General features: G+C 44.2%; 1 protein-coding gene across 3 annotated transcripts in view; it reads right to left on the reverse strand.

Moving 5' to 3' along the window:
- Nucleotides 1-19226, reverse strand: part of FYN (FYN proto-oncogene, Src family tyrosine kinase) — a 186759-nt gene that overhangs the window by 48791 nt on the left and 118742 nt on the right. For all 3 annotated transcript variants that reach the window (XM_077779965.1, XM_077779964.1, XM_077779963.1), the window contains exons 3-4: nt 10422-10679; nt 6397-6493 (exon numbers count right to left, since the gene is read on the reverse strand). In XM_077779965.1, the coding sequence (XP_077636091.1) occupies nt 6397-6493; nt 10422-10668 (344 nt within the window). In that variant the 5' untranslated portion in view covers nt 10669-10679. The remainder of the gene's footprint in view (nt 1-6396; nt 6494-10421; nt 10680-19226) is intronic.

Genomic DNA, 19226 nt, shown 5'->3' on the forward strand with positions numbered 1-19226 from the left:
TTAGGAAGTTCTTTATTAATAAACCTTAAATTTAGTTTATGTCCAGATTTTTCTTAGGAAATAAGTGACACATACCAAAGACTACGTGTATATCAACACCTGTGCGCCCACCACCCAACTTACGGGCTGGGTTTTTACGGACTGTGTGGTATTTACTCTGTGCTGCTCCCCAATTGCATTCTTCTCTGCCTTTTGGACTCAAATCATGAAATTAAAATGTTAATGTTTGAACAGTTTGTATTGGCTTCATTTCTGTGTCCTCTAAAAGAAATACACGCACTTGTTAAGTATATCATCTAGGAACATATGTGGAAGTTTATTTTTTTTTCTTTGAACACATGCAAAAGAAATGGCTTTGGAGACTAAGATGGTGACAATGTTCACTGCTCTGAAACTCCACTAGATGGAGACATTTCATCATAAAAAAAAAAACAATACCCACCATTCTTTCCACCTCCTCCTTTTTCTTTCTCTTTCTCCACCTCACAAACCCCACACCTGGGAAATGCTCCAAAATGGTAAAAAATTAAGAGCTGTCAGCAGAGGCTTATCTTTTATTGCAAGATAACCTTCACCAAGTTAGTTCTAATTGACTTAATTAAAATTTTTTTTTCCTTTTTACTTATTTGAGAAAGAGAGAGAGAGAGAGAGAAAGAGAGAAGGAAAGAGTATGTGTGTTCTTGAGCAGGAAATAGGTGCAGAGGGGGAGAGAAAGAGATAATCTTAAGCAGGTTCCACACTCTGTGCAGAGCCCAACTTGGGGCTCAATCCCATGGCCTGAGCCAAAATCAAGAGTCAGAGGCTCAACCGACTGGGCCACCCAGGAAACCCCAAATGACTTAAGAAGAAAGTCTAGTATCAATGTTGGGATACATGGAGATGTTACCTGGGGCAGGAAGCCAATACATTTTGCTACGGGCTGGGACAAGCCCAGTCTTATCCAGATGATCTGGGATTAATCAAGTATGGGTGACCCTTGCACAACATGAGTTTGAACTGCACAAGTCCACTTATTTGCAGGTTTTTTTTTTTCAGTATAAACAGTACAGTAAATGTACTGTTTTCCATTTGATTTTCTTAATATTTTCTTTTATCTAGCTCACTATATTCAAAGAATAGAGTATATAATACATAAAACATACAAAATATGTGTTAATTGACTAAAGCTTCCAGTCAACAGTAGGCTATTAGAAGTTAAGTTTTGGGGGAGTCAAGGTTATATGCAGATTTTTAAAAAAATTTATTTTGGGGAGAGAGAGCAAGCATGTGTGCACGAGCAGGGGAGGGGCTGAGAGGCAGAAAGAGAATCCCAAGCAGGCTCTGCACTGTCAGCACAGAGAGCAATGTGGGGCTCAAACCCAGGAACCATGAGATTATAACCTTAGCTGAAATCAAGAGTGGGATGCTTAACAGACTAAGCCACCCAGGTGCTCCTCTATGCAGATTTTTGACCCCATGAAGTGGGGGGGAGGGGGGAGCTGATGTTCCTAATCCTTGCCTTGTTCAAGGGTCAACTACAATATCCATTTCAAAGCCAGCATCAAGTATCTCATTTTGGTGCTGGCACCTAATAGTTTAGAACAGATTAGAATCCAACTATGGGCTCATTCTAAAGTCATGTATCAGGAATTCATGATTTTCTCTTAAGTGACTCCATTAATCTCACAGGGATTTTCAGCTACTCATGAGAAAGACAGAATCCTTTCCTTTTTTTCTAGGCCATCTAGGGTCACTTTTCCCATCAGGGGAGATAGGAGATGACAAGGAAGCAGTGTTTTGTATAGTAAGCCTCACAGGTTTGCCCAGAAGAGGCTGGTACAGACTCAAAGCATCTATCAAAAAAATCTTTTGAGCAAATGAATAAATCATCTTTTTAATACACTACAAGTTCAATCCACCCATAGATAAATAATACTCTTCTTTTAAGTTTTTTTAAAAGTTTATTTTGAGACAGAAAGAGGGAGAGTAAGGGAGAGAGAAAGAGAGAGAGAGAGGGAGAGAGAGAGAGAGAGAAAGTGGGGAAGAGGCAGAGAAGGGGAGAGAGGGACTCCCAAGCAGTCTCCTCACTGTCAGGGCAAAGCCTGACTCGGGGCTTGAACTCATAACCAGTGAGACCATGACCTGAGCTGAGATCGAGTCGGACGCTTAACTGACAGAGCCACCCAGGTGTCCCAATAAATTATACTCTTTACAAATCATTCCCTTGATTTAGGAAAACAGAATCTTTACTATACTACTTTTTATTTCTTGAATTACTGTGGGTAATTAACATTATTAAAGCTGCACTTAAAAACAAATCTGTTCTTACAGTTCAGTTATTTCATTAGTTCAGACTTGGTGACATTTTCTCACGTTACCTTGCTTTGATTCAGGCTCTGGTCTAGAATAACTTTTGAGTTTTTATAGCAGCTTCCCCTATTACTCTCATTTGAAGACTTATTAACAGGGGTGTCTGGGTGGCTCAGTCAGTTGAGCGTCCGGCTTCGCCTCAAGTCCTGATCTTGCGGTTCGTGGGTTCGAGCCCCGCATTGGGCTCTGTGCTGACAGCCAGCTCAGAGACTGGAGCCTGTCTTCGGATTCTGTGTTTCCCTCTCTCTCTGACCCTCCCCTGCTCATGCTGTCTCTCTCTCTCAAAAATAAAAAAAACAATTAAAAAAAAAAAAAAGACGACTTATTAACAGAGCCTGTTGTCAATCCCCAAAATTGCTCACAAGGTTTGCTGGTCCCAGGAGACCAGAGCCCTGATGCAGCCAGGAAGTGGCGTTTGCAAACAGAAGTCAGGTGAGACCTGTTGAGCTGTGGAGCATTTTTATTATAAATGCTGCATTCTTTCTAAATTTGGTTACTGCCATCTTATGGTCAGAGAGCATGTCCATAACAATTTGATCACATGCTCAGATAGGGCTCTAAACCAGGATTTCTCCTTATCAAGATGAAAAGAACTTTAAAGGAGTCGCTACCCTAGGCACTATTCCACTCTGTGAAACATATTTATTATATTTTAAAGAGTCACTGTTTCTAGCTGGTAAATCACTAGTCGTGAAATGTGAAAATGGGGAATAAAATAGATGAATTTAAACCTTTTGCAAACTGGGTTCAAGTTTAACCATGTCCAAATACACTACACTGAGCACTCGTAACAGGTCAGTGAAGAACCCTCGCCCCCACGCTGGGCAGTGGCACTGCCGGCTCTGTGCACACACACACACGTTCACGCACTTGAGGCCCCCATGCTGGGCAACACGGCTACCGGCTCTGTGCACACGCACATGCGTGTTCATGCAATTTTAAAACACAAAGACCAGTCCTCTGCTGCCTCCTGACAGGGAAGGAGTGGAGGACACACAGGCTAGGAGGTGTGGCAGCTGCCCCAGGGAGAACAGGGCGCCACCCCCTCCCCTCTCAACAGAGGAGAGCCAGGGGCTGGGGGCGGCGGGGGGAGGGAAGGAGACGCAGGCCATCTGGTTCTGTATTATTGCTTTGTTTGTCCTTCATGATTTCCTCTTCCCTGTTATTGCCCTTGACTTCAAGATACTGTATTTGTTACAAAAATCTTATTTTTTCCCCCCATAACCTTGAAAAGGGCATTTAAATGGCATGTAGGATGAGGAATTCCATTGGCAAGAAGCATTAAAGGGAAAAAAACCTTTGTAATATTTTCTTCTAAGAGAACAGGGCCAGTGGCTTGAAGCCCATAAACACTTAAGGCCATGCATGCAAATCATAAAATACTGATTGAAACAGATTGGATTTTCCTGGAATGTTTCTTCAAAATTTCAATCAAATGCCACTGTAGATCCAGACTGACAAAGGAAGAAGTCACGAATTTGACTTTGGCAAGGACCGGCTTTGCAAGTGTCCCACGATCGGACGCACAGATCTCCTTGCAGTGCAGAGAAAGCCCGCAGAGGAAGAGCTGTGTGGTGCTGCCAACCAGTCCTTAGTCTCACCTTTTCTAAGCTGGTTAAAAGTTCTAACCAACTTGGGGATTGAGGGAACATTACACAGAACGGGGAGGGGAAGCGGTGGGTAATTTCAGAATTCACACTAAGTAGACTCGGACAAGAAGCGTTCGTCTGAGAATCAAACCCACGATAAGGAATCCTATAAATCAGAAGAGATCAAACCCAAATTCTCCTCTCCCCAACCTCCCAGCCAACCTTCCAAACCTTCATGTGGCTTGAAAGCTTCAGTTCCCCCTGACGGGTGTCCTGGGCCTTTCCAAGACCAAACTGGACACTGTACTCAAGATGCCATGGCCACATGTCACCTTGGGCTCTGCTACCTGCTTGCTCCTCTGTGCACCTGGGCAGCTCCCGAACTTGAGCCTCTGGCCCCTCATGTGTCAAACGATGACTGTGAGACACAGCTCAGACAACTGCCCATGGCTGGCACACAGAAGCCTTCAACAGGTGGCAGCTGTGTGCTATTTAAAAACATCCCTGTGGCTACGAGGGGGGGCTGGTAGGGGGCAGGTCATGTTCTTGAGTTGGGCGCTGGCCGCATAAGCACACTCGGTGTGTGAAAACATAGCAAACTGTATGCTTTTAAAACACTGTGGCAAAACATGCACAGCAAAATTTGCCATTTCAACCATTTTTAAGGGTGAAGTTGAGCAGCACCAAGCACCTCCACATTGTTGTGTGACCCCCACCATGCACACTTCTGCTAGGTGGAATTTTCTGCATGTACTGAAGTAGTTAAAAACAGAAAAACCTACCCACACCCATTAATGATGACAATAATAATGATAATTAAAAGAAACCCCAACAACCTGTGGCTACTATGTACACACTGTCTTCTCAGGTCCAGAAGAGTTACTGGCCTCCAGTGGGAGGGGTCCAGCTCCTTTCCCTGAAAGGTGGTGAATTCTGAGAGTTGGGGGCAGTTTTCAGGCCTGGGGGAGCTCCCTGTTACAGTGACTGCTTGTCTTTTCTGGGACATGGATGCACTGGGCCACCTCCCGCTCCTTTCACTTGAACTCTCAGGAAAGATAAAGAGCATCCGGATCCTTATGCCATCACAGTTTGCTCAGGGAACAGAGCTCAGAGCACGTGGCCCTGGCAACACAGGAAGGAGAATGTCCTGGTGAGCTCTCATCCCTGGAGTGGAGTTCTTCCTCAATCACTGGGGAGCACTCACAAGGACAACTTGAGGTAGGGTGAGGAAGGCCTGACTTGCTGACAGCACACCACCTTCTTCTCTTTCTCTTTCTTCTCCTTCTTTATTTTTTTAAGTAAATTCTATGCCTAATGTGGGGCTCGAACTCACCACCCCAAGATCAAGAATCGCATGCTCTATGACTGTGCCAGCTAGGCACCTCCACCACCAATTTCTTTGAAGCCTGAAGTTTTCTGGCAGGCACACTGCCTTAATCTAATAGAGGCAATATTATTTAAAAACTACAGGGAAAGGGTGCCTGGGTTGCTCAGTTGGTTAAGCGTCCGACTTCGGCTCAGGTCATGATCTCACGGTTTGTGGGTTTGAGCCCCATGTTGGGCTCTGTGCTGACAGCTAAGTGCCTGGAGCCTGCTTCAGATTCTCTGTCTCCCTTTCTCTCTCTACCCCTATCCCTGCTCACACTCTGTCTCTCTCTGTCAAAAATAAATAAACATTAAAAAAAAAAAACTACAGGGAAATATGTTTCCCTGTGTATGATGCCATATATATCTATATTTACTCTTCTTAATGGAAGTATTAAACGCAGAATTTGAAAAATGAGTGATTCTTACCCTTGACATTTCCCCATTGCCTGTTTAACTATGACTCCTACTGGTCACATTTAAAATGCACACATTATAGTCATTCACGAGTGGGCGAAATCGCTTCTCCTTCCCATCTCACAAAGATTTCAGTCACTCACAAATTCTCACTATGGGGAGACGCCTCCACAGGCTTCTCCAATCGGAACATTTAACAGTTTTGAAAACAGAAGGGACTTGTCGCCAGCCGTGAGTGAGGACTCGGCTAGCACAACTCGTAAGATGAAAAAAACAAAATCAAAAAAACCACAACAACAACAACAAAAACCCCACCAAAAACACCGAACTGACCTCAAAGCAGAGAGAGAGTAATGCGGATGGCCAGCCAAGCTCTGTGCCCATCACGTGAGGACACAGCCCTGTAGAGGCAACGCTGGGACCTGGCCGACCTTTAAACCCCAAACAGCAGCTCTGCTACTACGGTATCCTCCAGAAAGCTCCCTGGACCCCAGTGCCAGACAATAATGTCCTGGTTCATCTACTCTTCATTTCTTAAGTTACACTGCCACAAGTTAATGAATTTACCAAGTGCTCTGTTAGCATTTCGGGTGCTGAAAAGGCACAGACTGGCAGCACAAGCATTCTCTCCCAGTCTGAAAGACACGCGTACTTCCCCTTCCCTCTCCAAACTTACGAGCTGTTCAATATTTGGAATTTTTCTCCTTTGTGAAAACTCAGGTCGTCTTCTGTCCGTGCTTCATAGTCATAAAGGGCTACAAACAGGGTCACTCCTGACAACACGAAATCAAAAGGGGAGAGGTTATTACACAAGGGGAAAGTAATTCCAAGAAATTAAATCTTGACTAAAGTCTCATTCTCAAAACCTACATCTAATCGGCACCGATGACATGAGGCGACGATGTAATTCACGTGTGAAACCAGAGCTGCGGGGCTGAATGTACGCGTTGGTCTTTGTAGGGGAAGCATTATTTGACCTGACTAAAACCTAGAGTTGAAGGTGCACTTCTCTCTGTGCACCTCTGAATGAGTTCTCGGGAGGAGACAGATATTAATGTCATGTCCACAGCTAAGGGGCAGCAGTGATGGCATGGTTCAGATTTGCAGAGGTCTGTGGCAATTATAGACACCTTTTATCTGACACAAATTCTCCTCCTCTCAGGAGCCCATATTAGGTTTTGGGTAAAACAGATCACTCTTTTCCCAGAACGTAACAGTAATACAATGCAATACGAATTGCACAGGATGCAATAGGAAACTCCTTCTGCAGCCTGGGATTGAGAAAAGCCTCTCCATAAATGTTCACTCCAATTCGAGGATGTCTTGCTCTTGGTATCTGCTATTACTCTGGGGAGTCGCTCTCTTCTACCACAAATTTGCCTATCCTTGCACTGACCTATATAGTACTTACTCTTCCTCAAACTCACCCTATGTTTTCTCATCTGGTGGACCCCTACAGAGGCCTTTTCTGCTTTGCAGAAGTCTGCTATCAACAATAAGAAATGGCCAGCATCCTATTTGGCTTAGGACTTCCTTCATATAGCAAGCAGAATTCTAAGACAGCCCTCACTGAGTCCTGCCTCCTGGTATTCATGCCCTTGCGTAATCCCCCTCCCTGGAGTGTGGGCGAACTGAGTGACTTGCTTCTAACCAACAGAACATGGCAAAGGTGATGGGATGTCCCATAAGTGATTAGGGACTTCTGTCTTCCTAGCGATTCTCTGTCCTGCCATTTTGGCTTGAACACTGATGAAGCAAGCTGCCGTGTCGGAGAGGCACACATGACAAAGGACTGAGGGTGGCTTCTGGCCAACAGCCAATGAGGAACTGAGTCGTGCCAACACCACATGAGCTTGGCAGCAGATCCTTCTCAGTTGGACTGTGAGATGACTAAAGCCCAGCCAATACACCTTGATCGCAGCTGGTGAGAGATTCGGAAATAGAGGACCCAGTTAAGTCACTCCTGGATTTCTGACCCACAGGGACTGTGAGATCATAAATATGTATTGTGTCAAAGCTGCTAAGTTTGTGGTAATGTGTTATGTGGCAGTTGTTAGCTAACGCATCCCATTTCTCTGCTCTGTGGCCTCTTGTTTTGCTGTCCACACACTTCAAAGTGCCTGATATGGTCTAAAGAATGTACAACATGGATGCCACTCTTTACCAAGCTGCCATTTTGCTGCGTCAGTCGTTCCAAGGGAACAGATGTGCCTGGGGGACTACTCAAAAACCAGACAAGGAGGTGGGGCTTGTCTTCCCACCTCATCCCCAGTGGGATTCCCCACTAGGAGAACTGGTATTCAGAAGGCCTGACCATGCAAAGCAGCAGGGCTCATTTGGCAACTTTAGATTTCTCTGAAAGGTTGGAAAAGAGAGTGGCTTAAAACAGAGAAGTGGAAGCCTGTAGGTCACGCCTATTCTCACTGAACACTGTGTTAATAGATTCCTTTTGTTACATAATTTAAAGCCAAACCCAAGCTCCACTGTGTGGAAGACAAGGCACAGGAGACGTGAGGACGGATACTTCTATTCTCCTGCTCTCCTCCTGCATCAGCCAGCAAATTCTCACTGAGGTTTCTATCTCTAAGGGTGGAGGAGAGAGTCAAAGGAGGGCACAGGGGCACACAGACATGAAAGCACTTAAAGTAGCGCTGCAGAGACAGACATGCACATGTAAGAAGGCCAACTAATACAAGGCAGAGGGACGCCGGGGTGGCTCAGAGGGTTGAGTGTCCGACTGTTGATTTTGGCTCAGGTCATGATCTCATGGTCCGGGAGTTCGAGCCCCACATTGGGCTCCTCGCTGATAGTGTGGAGCCTGCTTTGGATTCTGTCCCTCCCTCTCTCTGCTCCTCCTTTCTCTCAAAATAAATATAAACTTAAAAAAAAAAATAAGACAGGGCAGAAAAATCTGCCAACATTTGGGAGTCCTATGTTTTAACCTTCAAATTTTATAAGGTGGCCTCTTATATATATTGTCCCTGACTACAGTATAGACTCCCATGTTCAAGGCAAGTATCTCCTCTAGTGACTTTATGAATGATACCTGCGGACACAGGATTTGTATCCAGCATTCATGAGTAAATGAACAAGGTCAGTGTCTGCATCAGCAGAACTCAGCCTGGTTGGCAAAGAATTCAGCAGGCACAGGAAGTGTGTGCTGGTGCATTTTCAGTCCCCCTCCCGCTTCTTTTTTTCCCCCGCCAACATCCTCAGAGACAGACTCCCATAGAATGCCTCTTTCCTTCCTCCCTTCTTTCCAGGTGCCTTCCAGGAAGGTAGGAAGGATGGGTGAGTATGCTAACATTGATTCACTCATGCAAGGCCTCCCTTTAAAAGAAAGTTGGATCCATGACAACATGATATAATGTCCAAAGTTCTGGGTCAGGTCTCCTGGATATAAGCACACTGCCTTGTTGCATGCAGAGGAGGAAAAAAACAAAAAAATAAACAACAACCCAGCTAATGCATCAGTAGTGCCGACTCCCCAGGTAAAAAGGCTCAGTGGGTCCTTATATAAGACACTGCTTCCCAGAGAAGTGGAAGGGATAATTCATGGTTGATGTATATTTCTTTAAACTTTTGTAATCAACAGAATGATTTTAGAATAATGTCTAATATCTAGTTACCATGATTCACATGCTGGGAGAAGATTTGGAAGGCTAAGGATGCATGAGATAACTTATAAATATTTTGCAAAACATATGTCTGAGAATGTATGCCAGACATTTTTAAAAGTATTAGCTAAGTCAGCAAATGTACATGGCAGTAAAACAGAGCCTTGTGGTGGGAAAGGGAAGGAAACTTAAAAAAATTTTAAAAGGATCTCTTAAGGATACATAAGGTTTTATTAAGTGTTTTTTTTTTTGTTTTTTGTTTTTTGTTTTTTTTTTTTTTAGTTTGAGAGAGAGAGAGCAAACAGGGGAGGGAGTAGGGAGGGAGAGAGAGAATTTCAAGCACGGAGCCTGATGCAGGGCTTGATACCACAATCCTGGGATCATGACCTGAGACCAAATCAAGAGTTGGACATTCAACTGAGCCACCCAGTTGCATCAAGATTTGATTTTAAAATACAAACGATACATGATACACTTGAGGGTTGGTAAACTCAGTCATATGGAAGGTGGCGGGAAGATCAGAAAGAGAATTAATGAAGATGAACGGCCAGAAATTACTGCTGCCAAATGTCCCCACTGGCTAGGAGGTGACAGGCAGGCTGACGATTAGGAAGATGAGGAAGAAGGTTCTACCCCTGCAAAGTGGCTCCTAACTGGGGTTTGGGAGGAAGGAGTGCATTGATATCTGGAGAACTCAAAATACACACTCAGATCCAGTCCTGGAGCTTCTGTTCAAAAGATCTTGGATGGGAGTCAGTATTTTGAAAAGCTGCTAGTCATTCAGAGTCAGCTAGCCAAGCTCAAGACCACCGGTTGGTGTAGACTACCTCGGTAGAAGCTACGTCCCAACCCATGCAGGATCGCACAGAGCAGCAACTTGGGGTCACCTCATACCACCGTAGCCAGCATTTTCATTTACCATCAAGCCTTGTTTTCCATTTCCCCCCCTCTTTTCTAGCCCCTCATTTGGCAGTGGATGGGCGGAGACTGATGAAAAACTTAACGTTAAGTCCTTAGTCAAAGGGAGCTGACAGGAACACAAACGTTCAATTGTCAAAAGAATTAAGAACAGCTTGATTCTTACCCGTTCCTCCCCTGGTCCGCAAGGTCCCAGTATGAGATGAAGAGTTCACGCCCCCAAAGACAGTGAGTCCTTGGCCCCCGGCTGCATGGAAGTTGTTATAGTTTGGGATGGAGGTCACGCCGAAGCTGGGGTAGTGCTGAGGGGTGGGGTCTGTGCCATAGCGGTAGCCGGAGCCCTGGTTCAGGCTGCCGTCCCTCTCCTCCGTCAGTTTCGTTGCTTCTTTGTCCTTACATTGCACACAGCCCATTATCTAAATTCCTGCCAGAAACAAGAAGGAGGCATGTGAACTTGGATGCTCCTTAGTTGCTGGGTGGTTGGATTAAAGAGGAATCACTGATAAGGCTCAGCCCTGGATACTTCAGGCCTGCAAGGGACACGAGGAAAAGCAGTAGCTAGGCTTTATGGTTAGAGGCCGTCTCTGTGCTCCTGACAATCATGTTTGTTGTCCATGTGCTCTGGGCGATGGGATCCGCATACAGCGCAGTCACCAGGCAGCAAGTTCCTCAAATGAGGTCTACACCCCTTAAAATTCTGTGACACTACATACCTGCCTGAAGATAGTCGAATACTACTTCTTATGCTTTTCTTTAGTCACCTAAAAGAATCACATATGCTCTACAAAGTGAGTCTGTGCAATATTAGAATGATAACCTATATCATGCCAAAAAAATCAAGGAAGAGGTGGAGGAGTGCTGGAAAAGCCAGGCTACAGCTCCTAACACAGCTCTTCTCTCACAGGTACCCATTCTTCAGGCACGCACCTGGTAAATTTTAAGCAGGAAGAGTGATAAGTATCAAAATTATGAAACAGTTGCTGGATGAAAAAGAAAATTGGCAGAAACCAAGAGGTCCAAGTATACTTGTCGGATGTCATCATAGCCTACAGTAACAAAATCACTTAAAGCTGCTAATTAACTTTTCCAATTTTCATTAGCTTTTGACATCTTTCAAATATTAAAAAAAAATCAACCCCATGTTTGAGAGCTAGTGGTGGATTAAAAACTCACACTCTTGTCACCCCACACTCCTCCAAACCTACTTCTGTGCTCATCTCAGAAACTCACCACCAGTGACTGACTTGTTGGAGTCAGAATCCTGAGAAGCAACTTTATTTGTTTCCTTCTTCCTTCTTCCTCTCCCTGTCTCATGCTCTACTATTCAAACCTGCCAAACTTTCTCAGTTCCTTAAAGGTTCCATTTTTTCTGCTCCCCTTCAGGCCTTGGAACATGGCCTTGAACATTCTTTCCTGATGTGCAACAGATCCTTCATGTTCCAGGTGAGACTGCTTCCTCTGCAAAGCCCTCTCTGACCCCCGTACCTACCTTCCATGGCTGGGGTGATGCTCTTCCTAAGTGCTCCCATGGCATCCTGATTTCCCCCATCATGGCACCTCTCGCACCATATTGAAACATGGTCTGTCCACTTATCTCATTACCCAGTGGACTGTGGGTTCCAGGAAAGCAGGGCCCCGTCCATTTTTGTCATATCTATCATGCCAGTGCCTGGCACATGGTAGGTGTTCAATAAACAGCAATCAGATGAGGGAAGATTCTCCAGTCCAGTATGTTTCTCGTTCATGTTTTTTCTCTGCATCAAGACCAACCCTTCTCTCAGTGACTCATACTAGCAGTTGACCATGCATTTTTTAATCTACTGAAATGTGTGAGAAGTAAAGAGGATTCAGAAATACAAGGTTAAGTTGGTTGAATGGTCCTACTTTGGATTATAATACCCTGTCAAGTTGATGGGGGTAAGTAGAACATGCAATGGATGCCACTGCCACAACTCTGAAAAGTGGCACATATGAAACCAAAAACTCAAATAAGAAACACATGACATGGGTACCTGGGTGGCTCAGTCAGTTAAGTGTCTGACTTTGGCTCAGGTCATGATCTTATGGTTTGTGGGTACGAGCCCCGCGTTGGGCTCTGTGCTGACAGCCAGCTCAGAGCCTGGAGCCTGTTTCCAATTCTGTGTCTCCCTCTCTCTCTGACCCTCCCCTGCTTATGATCTGTCTCTCAAAAATAAATAAATGTTAAAAATTAAGAAAAAAAAGAAACACATGACATCATGTGTAATTACATGTGTTCACTGGGGAAGCCAAAGCTGGTATAGGAATGGAAGGGACTTGAAGTAGTGGAGGAGAGTGAAAGAGATGGTTTTTCTTAGTATCTTGCAATCCAAAGTGGGGAGTGCCACATCAGATATAGAGACTCTTGCATGGGGTTGGGGGGGGGGGGGGNCAGAATCAGACTGCTCTAACATCCTCTCACATTACACATTTCAATAAATACTGATTGAACTCAGTGTCACTTCCTGAGAATGGAAATGTCTGGAAATGAGCCGCCTACTGCTTGAGCTGAGATCACCAAATCTGGAACACATTTACACATAAATCATTTGAGATTAACTTACAGTGTACTGTGTCCAACCTGCTCTCTGACTTATGGTAGATGAATGCAATTTTAACAAATTTCCAATAGGAAATGCAAACGCTGTCCGAGGCATGATTTATGGAAAGAATTTCATCATTTGTTGTTGTTATTGTTTCATAAGATTGATAAATATCTTGCTAGCTTTATATTAACTCTTTCATAGCAGACAGTTCAAAGGCCAGACAGAAGACAACTCTTGTTCCAGGCTCCTTTTTCAGGGATTTCAATGATCTACTCTAATTAGAAGATGTAAGACCGCAATCACAGAAGCACATCATTTGCATCAGTGATTCTCAGCTGGGGGTGACTCCGCTCCCCTCACTCCCACCAAGGGACATACGAGGCAATGTCCGCAGACATTTTTGGTTGTCACAACTCAGGGATAAGAGGTACTACCGGTACCTAACTGGTAGAGGCCAAGAATGCTGCTGATAAACATTCTACAATGAACAGCCTCCAATCATAAAGAATTAACTGGCGTCAAATGTTAATAGCATCAAGGTCAAGAAATCCTGACTTATGAAGGAAAAGAATCTGTATCTACATCTTTGAGACAGTGTAACAGCTGTTTCCCTTACGTGTGCATGATCAGCACACTATCCAGAATGTCTTCCTTAGGAGAACAGGCATTCTAGGTAGAAGGAGGCCATTTAAAAAAGCTGATTCTTCTCTAGAAGCTTATTTCTAGGGATAGAGAAAAGAATCCACAGCCAGTGAGAACTCCCGTTACAAACTATTCTTCCAACTGCAACAAAACAAAATGCTACATCCGAACCCCCACGAAAGCAGGACTCTACATCTAACTGAACAAAGAAAAAACTAATCTTCCAAATTCCACTAAGAAAAGGTATTACCACTGTAATAAACAACTAACACCATACACAGAACTCATGAAGTAATGAAAGGAAACAAACAGTGAGCTCCCTGAAGGCAGGGATTAGTTTTGTTTTTGTTTTACAGAGCAGTGCCTGGTACACCGTAGGAGCCCAACAGATATTTGTTAAATGGTTAGAATGCTAAAAACCAAAACTCTGTCAAAATTATTTTGAAGGAAACAATTCTCTTTTGTAGAAGGGACAGCTCTGTCACCACTTCATACATGTGCAATTCTGAGTAGGAAATGTTTCTGCACAGATCTTGCTTACTTTCTTCCTTTCATTGACAAACATGAAGAGACCAAAGTAAATCAGTAAATGTAGGCTCAAGACATTAAAAGTTAATTGCAACGAAAATATTTTTGTAAGAACTTGTGGCTTTCTTCCTCCCACTTGGGGCAGTCAGACTAGCCATTTCCCGACGGAAGAGTCAGGTGATGCTTCGTGAGCTGGAGTCAACATGACTTCAGGCTCCTTGTCACAAGGCAAGCCTCCGAGCATTCGAGTTAAAATAAAAAACATCCTTTATTATATACAGTTCTGTGGTGTGGCATTTACGGCCAATGCTGTAGGTCCATTATGAGCATGTAACGCACTAATAAACTTGCCCTAGATCTGTGGCACACTGGGAAACTGAATACTGCCATCCCAAAAGTAGGGTCTGAGTTCCTCTGATGAGTATACATCCTATATGAGTTACTCATGACCATCATTCTCGGCGTGTTGCTGTGCCTAGAGAAACTGACTGACAAGAACTCTGACCAATAAGATCCTGTGACTGTGGTCGAGGTTTCTGGATTGTAGCCATGAAGCTCCCTACCCCCCTCCCATTCTTCCATCCTTTGGCAAAACTAAAGGGCTCTGTTTCTATTACACAAGTAAAACCTGATTTACATAAAATTCCCTTAGTCCTGTGGATCTTATCTGTGCCAACAGCATGAGGCAACTCAGGGAAGAGTTGTCAAAGAGAGAATCCAAGGATCGTCACACCGTGTTCCTGTGAGCACGGCAGACGCTGTCAACCGATCACAGCACTTTCTGGTGTGACGCCATGTGGGGCCTCAGAATCCTTCATACAGCCGTCGGGTGACTGACTGAAGGTGACATAAAAGATGGAATCCATCCACTACTCTGGGCAAAGGCTGCTTTGATCCAGAATGAGTCTGGTTGAACATCTATTCCCTTCACTGATGCCACAGACCATAGTCTGGTTTGCTAAACGCACATTAAACACAGATAAGCTCACATTTCCTTGTGTGCCAATCAATAAAGCAATACCTGTATACTCAGGTTATAAAGCTACAGGACTTCTGAGAAGCTTTGTGGTGTGTACAAGAGCTATGTACCAAAAAGGGGAATAGGCCACTGGCAGTCGTTTGCAAAAGCAAATTACCTTTTCAAAAATTTTTTAAATATATATTTTTGAGAGAGAGAGAAAGAGTGTGAGTGGGGGAGGGGCAGAGAGAAAGGGAGACACAGAATCTGAAGCAGGCTCCAGGCTCTGAGCTGTCAGCACAGACTGCAAGATCATGGCTTGAGCTGAAGTCGAACGCTTAACTGACTGAGCCACCCAGGCGACCCACAAATTACCTTCTCTTGAGACACTTAAACTTGCAGGCAGAGGACGGATGGTAGGAGGAAGAGACATGAAAATAACAACTAATCATTTTCATTTCAGTAGTGTGAGTGCTTTTGCCCCAGAAACCAACCCAGGTGGATGTGGAGAAGTGAGAGCCCTGAGGCAGAAGTCCATCCTTGCTGCTGATAGCCCCGACTTTGAAGAGTGACAGGTGAAGCCACCCGGGCCTGTACTCTGAAGTGGCATGTCTCCTTGTGGTGTCACTCACCATCCCTTTAAGCTGGTCTCCACTGTGCCTGGGTGAAATTCTTAATAACAGTGAAGGAACAAAGAAGGGCACCTAGAAACCAAACAAGCAACGGAGACGGGGACAGCTGAAAAAGAACTCAAAGCTGAATTATAGATCAATTGCACAGTCGCATACACTTCTCTGGGAAAAACTAGTAGTTTAATGAGCAACCGCCCTTTTCTGGTCAACAATAATAACAGGGGGCAAAAGGAGAAGATGTGGCAGAAAGCACTGGAAATGACTTCTGGATAGAAGATTCATGACAGGGGGTTCTTGATCCTTGTCAAATCGGAAACACCCTTAAGAATCAACCTGTGGTATCTTGCTACATTTTCCATAGAGAAAACAGATTCCTTTTAGAAAGGAAAACATATTCCTAGATAGAGATTAGTCTCTTTTATTTGGCATGGTTGACTTTAACAAAGAGTAATTATCCCATGTGGACTTGACCTCATCAAGTGAACCCTTTAAAGGGACTGGGCTCTCTGGAGAAGTAGACACAAAGTCTAAGAGGCATTCTGGGGAGCCGTGGGGATGGGATGTTCTCCAAAGCTGGCTTTGAAGGTATAGGGAGCTATGTGGCCAGGAATGTGAGTGGCCTTTAGGAGTTGGGAATAGCCCTCAGTTGGCAGAAAGCAAAGAAATGGAGACCTCGGTCTTACAACTACAGGGACCTGAATATAGATTCTTCCCTAGTCAAGACTCCAGAATCTTATTGGCCAACACAGCCTTGGGAGCAGAGGTCAGCCACACCATGTCCACACTCTCAGAACTGGGAGTTAATAAATGGCAGCTGTTTAAGCTGCTACATTTGTAGTAATTAGTTACACCTTGAGAGAAAACTAGTATCTATTCTGGTGGTAGGGGCATCACTGAGATGAAGGCTCCAGTCTTGGTCGTGATGACCAATATCAAGTGAAGGCTCCCTCAAGTCAGGCGCTATGCTATGTACCGGAACATGCCGTCTCACTAAATCCTCATGACAATCCCAAGACACAGGTATTAATTATTTCCCCTCACTTTACAACGGAGGAATGGAGGGTTATGAGACTGCCCACAGCTCAGTTAGGGGTGGAGTTGGGATCTGAAGCTAGACAGACTGACTCCATAGCTGGCACGTGGGGCCTGTGGACTAGAGTTGCTTCCTGCCCCATGGACTCCTGGCCAGTCCAAGCCAGGGTTTGGGTGTGAGGTGAAGGAGGCGGGGGGAGGGGGGGGAGGCCTGTGGGATGGCCCCCCGGTTCTATAGAACCTAGCTTCATGGCAGGACTAATGGGGACTCTGACATCAGGGACTGGGCCACATCCCCCACAATCCCACGCTGCCTTAAGACCGTGGACTCTGTGAGGGTGCTGGGGCCATGCCGGGTCTAGAGTGTCCCCAGCTTCCTTCATGTGGCATGTGTGTGTGTGTGTGTGGGGGGTCTTAATGAACATTTGAGCCAATGACAGCAAAGCTTCCCTTAGTTTCCTGATTATTTCCTAGATGTGGCGAGCGTGTACTCATGCCATGGAGGAGTGAGAGAGCACTGGTTTCCTTGGTATAAGGGAGCTTTCCTGCTGCATTTAAAACATGATTTGCTCTACAGGCAAAACGTTCTGGAACATATTTACTGTATAACTGGAGCACATTAAATGCCTCCTCTAAGCACAAAGTAACAGATTTCTGCTCTTGGTGGAGCTGTGAGGGACAGCCTTGCTCACCAAACACGAGCAATAATGTGTCACATCTTTGAGGTGAGAAGACTGAGGTGAACGCGGGAACATACATAGGGCAGATGCTGGCAACATGCAATGGTGGGAGGAAGGAGCCCATCTAAAACTCAAATCAAAGCTTTGCTTTGGAAATGAGAAGAGGTGGTGTTGGAAGGTCATTTGTGGGAGACTCTGTGGGGCCCTGAGGAGGATGAGGAGGATGGATCTTGTTTTATATCAAAGAGCAAAGGAACTGAACTAATGCAAATCACTCTCAGAAGTGTCACATTACTTTAAGAAAAAAACCCCACTTTCCTGGCACCTAGAATATTTTTTGGCTGTCCCCTCCCCCCACTGCGCCTACGGCTTGTCTTGTTCAAATGACCCGCAAGACGAGAAGCAGTAGCTCACACGCCTTTGGTATGTTCTCTTTTCCTTTCTGTAAAACCTTCCATCCCCCAGTGCCCAGAGATTCAAAAACACTTAAATAAAAAAAGAAATGGAAGCATTAGACCCCGATGGTGAGATTGAACACTGCAGTCAACGAAGAGCTGGGGCCGTTCCCAAATCCAAATGGCCAAATGCAGTTTTAACACCAAACCGTGGAAAGCCTCCAGAAGGAGGAAGAACATTTTCTTCTTACATTCCCTTCACTTTGGATCTCAGGGTTAAGACCAGAATGAAATGGTGATTAAAAAAATAAGGTACGTTTAAACTGTCTATGCTAAAAGGTTCAGAAAGAATTAGAAGACAGGCTGTAAAGTTTTTCAGACCTTCTCCCACCCCTTTTGGGAGGAAAAAAAAGTTCCTTTGGGGCTACTATTAAAAATTTTATCTTATTCTTATTGATATATCATTCACATACCATAAAACTCACACTCTTAAAGTGTACAGTTCAGTGGTTTTTAATATATTTACAACGGAAACTCTTGCCACTGTCTAATCCTAGAATATTCTCATTACCTCCCAAAGAAACCTGTATTCATTAAGCAGTTACTCCTCATTTCCTTTACAGCCTCACCCCTGACAAGCAATGATTTTAGCTCTCTATGGATTTGCCTATTTGGATATTCCATAGGAATGCAATCATATAATACGTGGCCTTTTGTGGCTGGCTTCTTTTTTGCTTGGCACAAGGTTTTCAGCGTCCATTCATTTTGTAGCATGAATCAGTTACTTCATTCCTTTTTATGGCTTGAAACTATTCTGTTGTACGGATATTCCACTGGTTGTTTACCTATCATGGGTTGATGCACATTTGGACTGTTTCCACTTCTTGGTTATATGAACAATGCTGTTATGAACATTCATGCACAGGCTTTTGTGTGGACATATGCTTTCAATTCTCTGGAGTTAATATTTTAATATGTAAGGAATTTATGTAGATAAGAAAGACCCTGAGATTAGGTAAATGGGAAAGTATGTTAATTGGCAATTCGAAGAAAGGAAGAAGAGCCTGTGAAACTTACAGAAAATGTTCCCTTCAGGAGTAATCATAGCAGCACTGCACAGATTAACGAGATACTTTCACCTCTCAATTAGCAACAATTTCAAAAGGAAGTCTGCCCAGTGGTGATGAAGGTCCCCTGGAATGCCGATTCTCACATACTGTTGTTAGAAGACCAGGGCTAGTGCATAACCTTTTCATAAACCAATCAAACAACACTATTAAAGAAACCGTAAAAATGGGCCTGTTCTTGGTAAGTCTGCGCTAAAGAGATGCTTTTCAAAAACTGACATGACACGAGGTCCTACGACATATTTATGATTTGAAAAGTTAGAAAACTTGCTAATTGTTGAGCAAGAAGGTGATGTCTAAGTAAACTGTAAGGCACGCCCATAATATAAAGTAAAACAGAAATTAAAACTTATGTTTGTAAAAGGCGAAAGATTTATTCGATCTGAAGAGAAACCAGAGTATAAAACTTATGT

The sequence above is a fragment of the Crocuta crocuta genome, unplaced genomic scaffold, assembly GCF_008692635.1.
Source record: "Crocuta crocuta isolate KB4526 unplaced genomic scaffold, BGI_CrCroc_1.0 scaffold147, whole genome shotgun sequence".
NCBI lineage: Eukaryota > Metazoa > Chordata > Mammalia > Carnivora > Hyaenidae > Crocuta > Crocuta crocuta.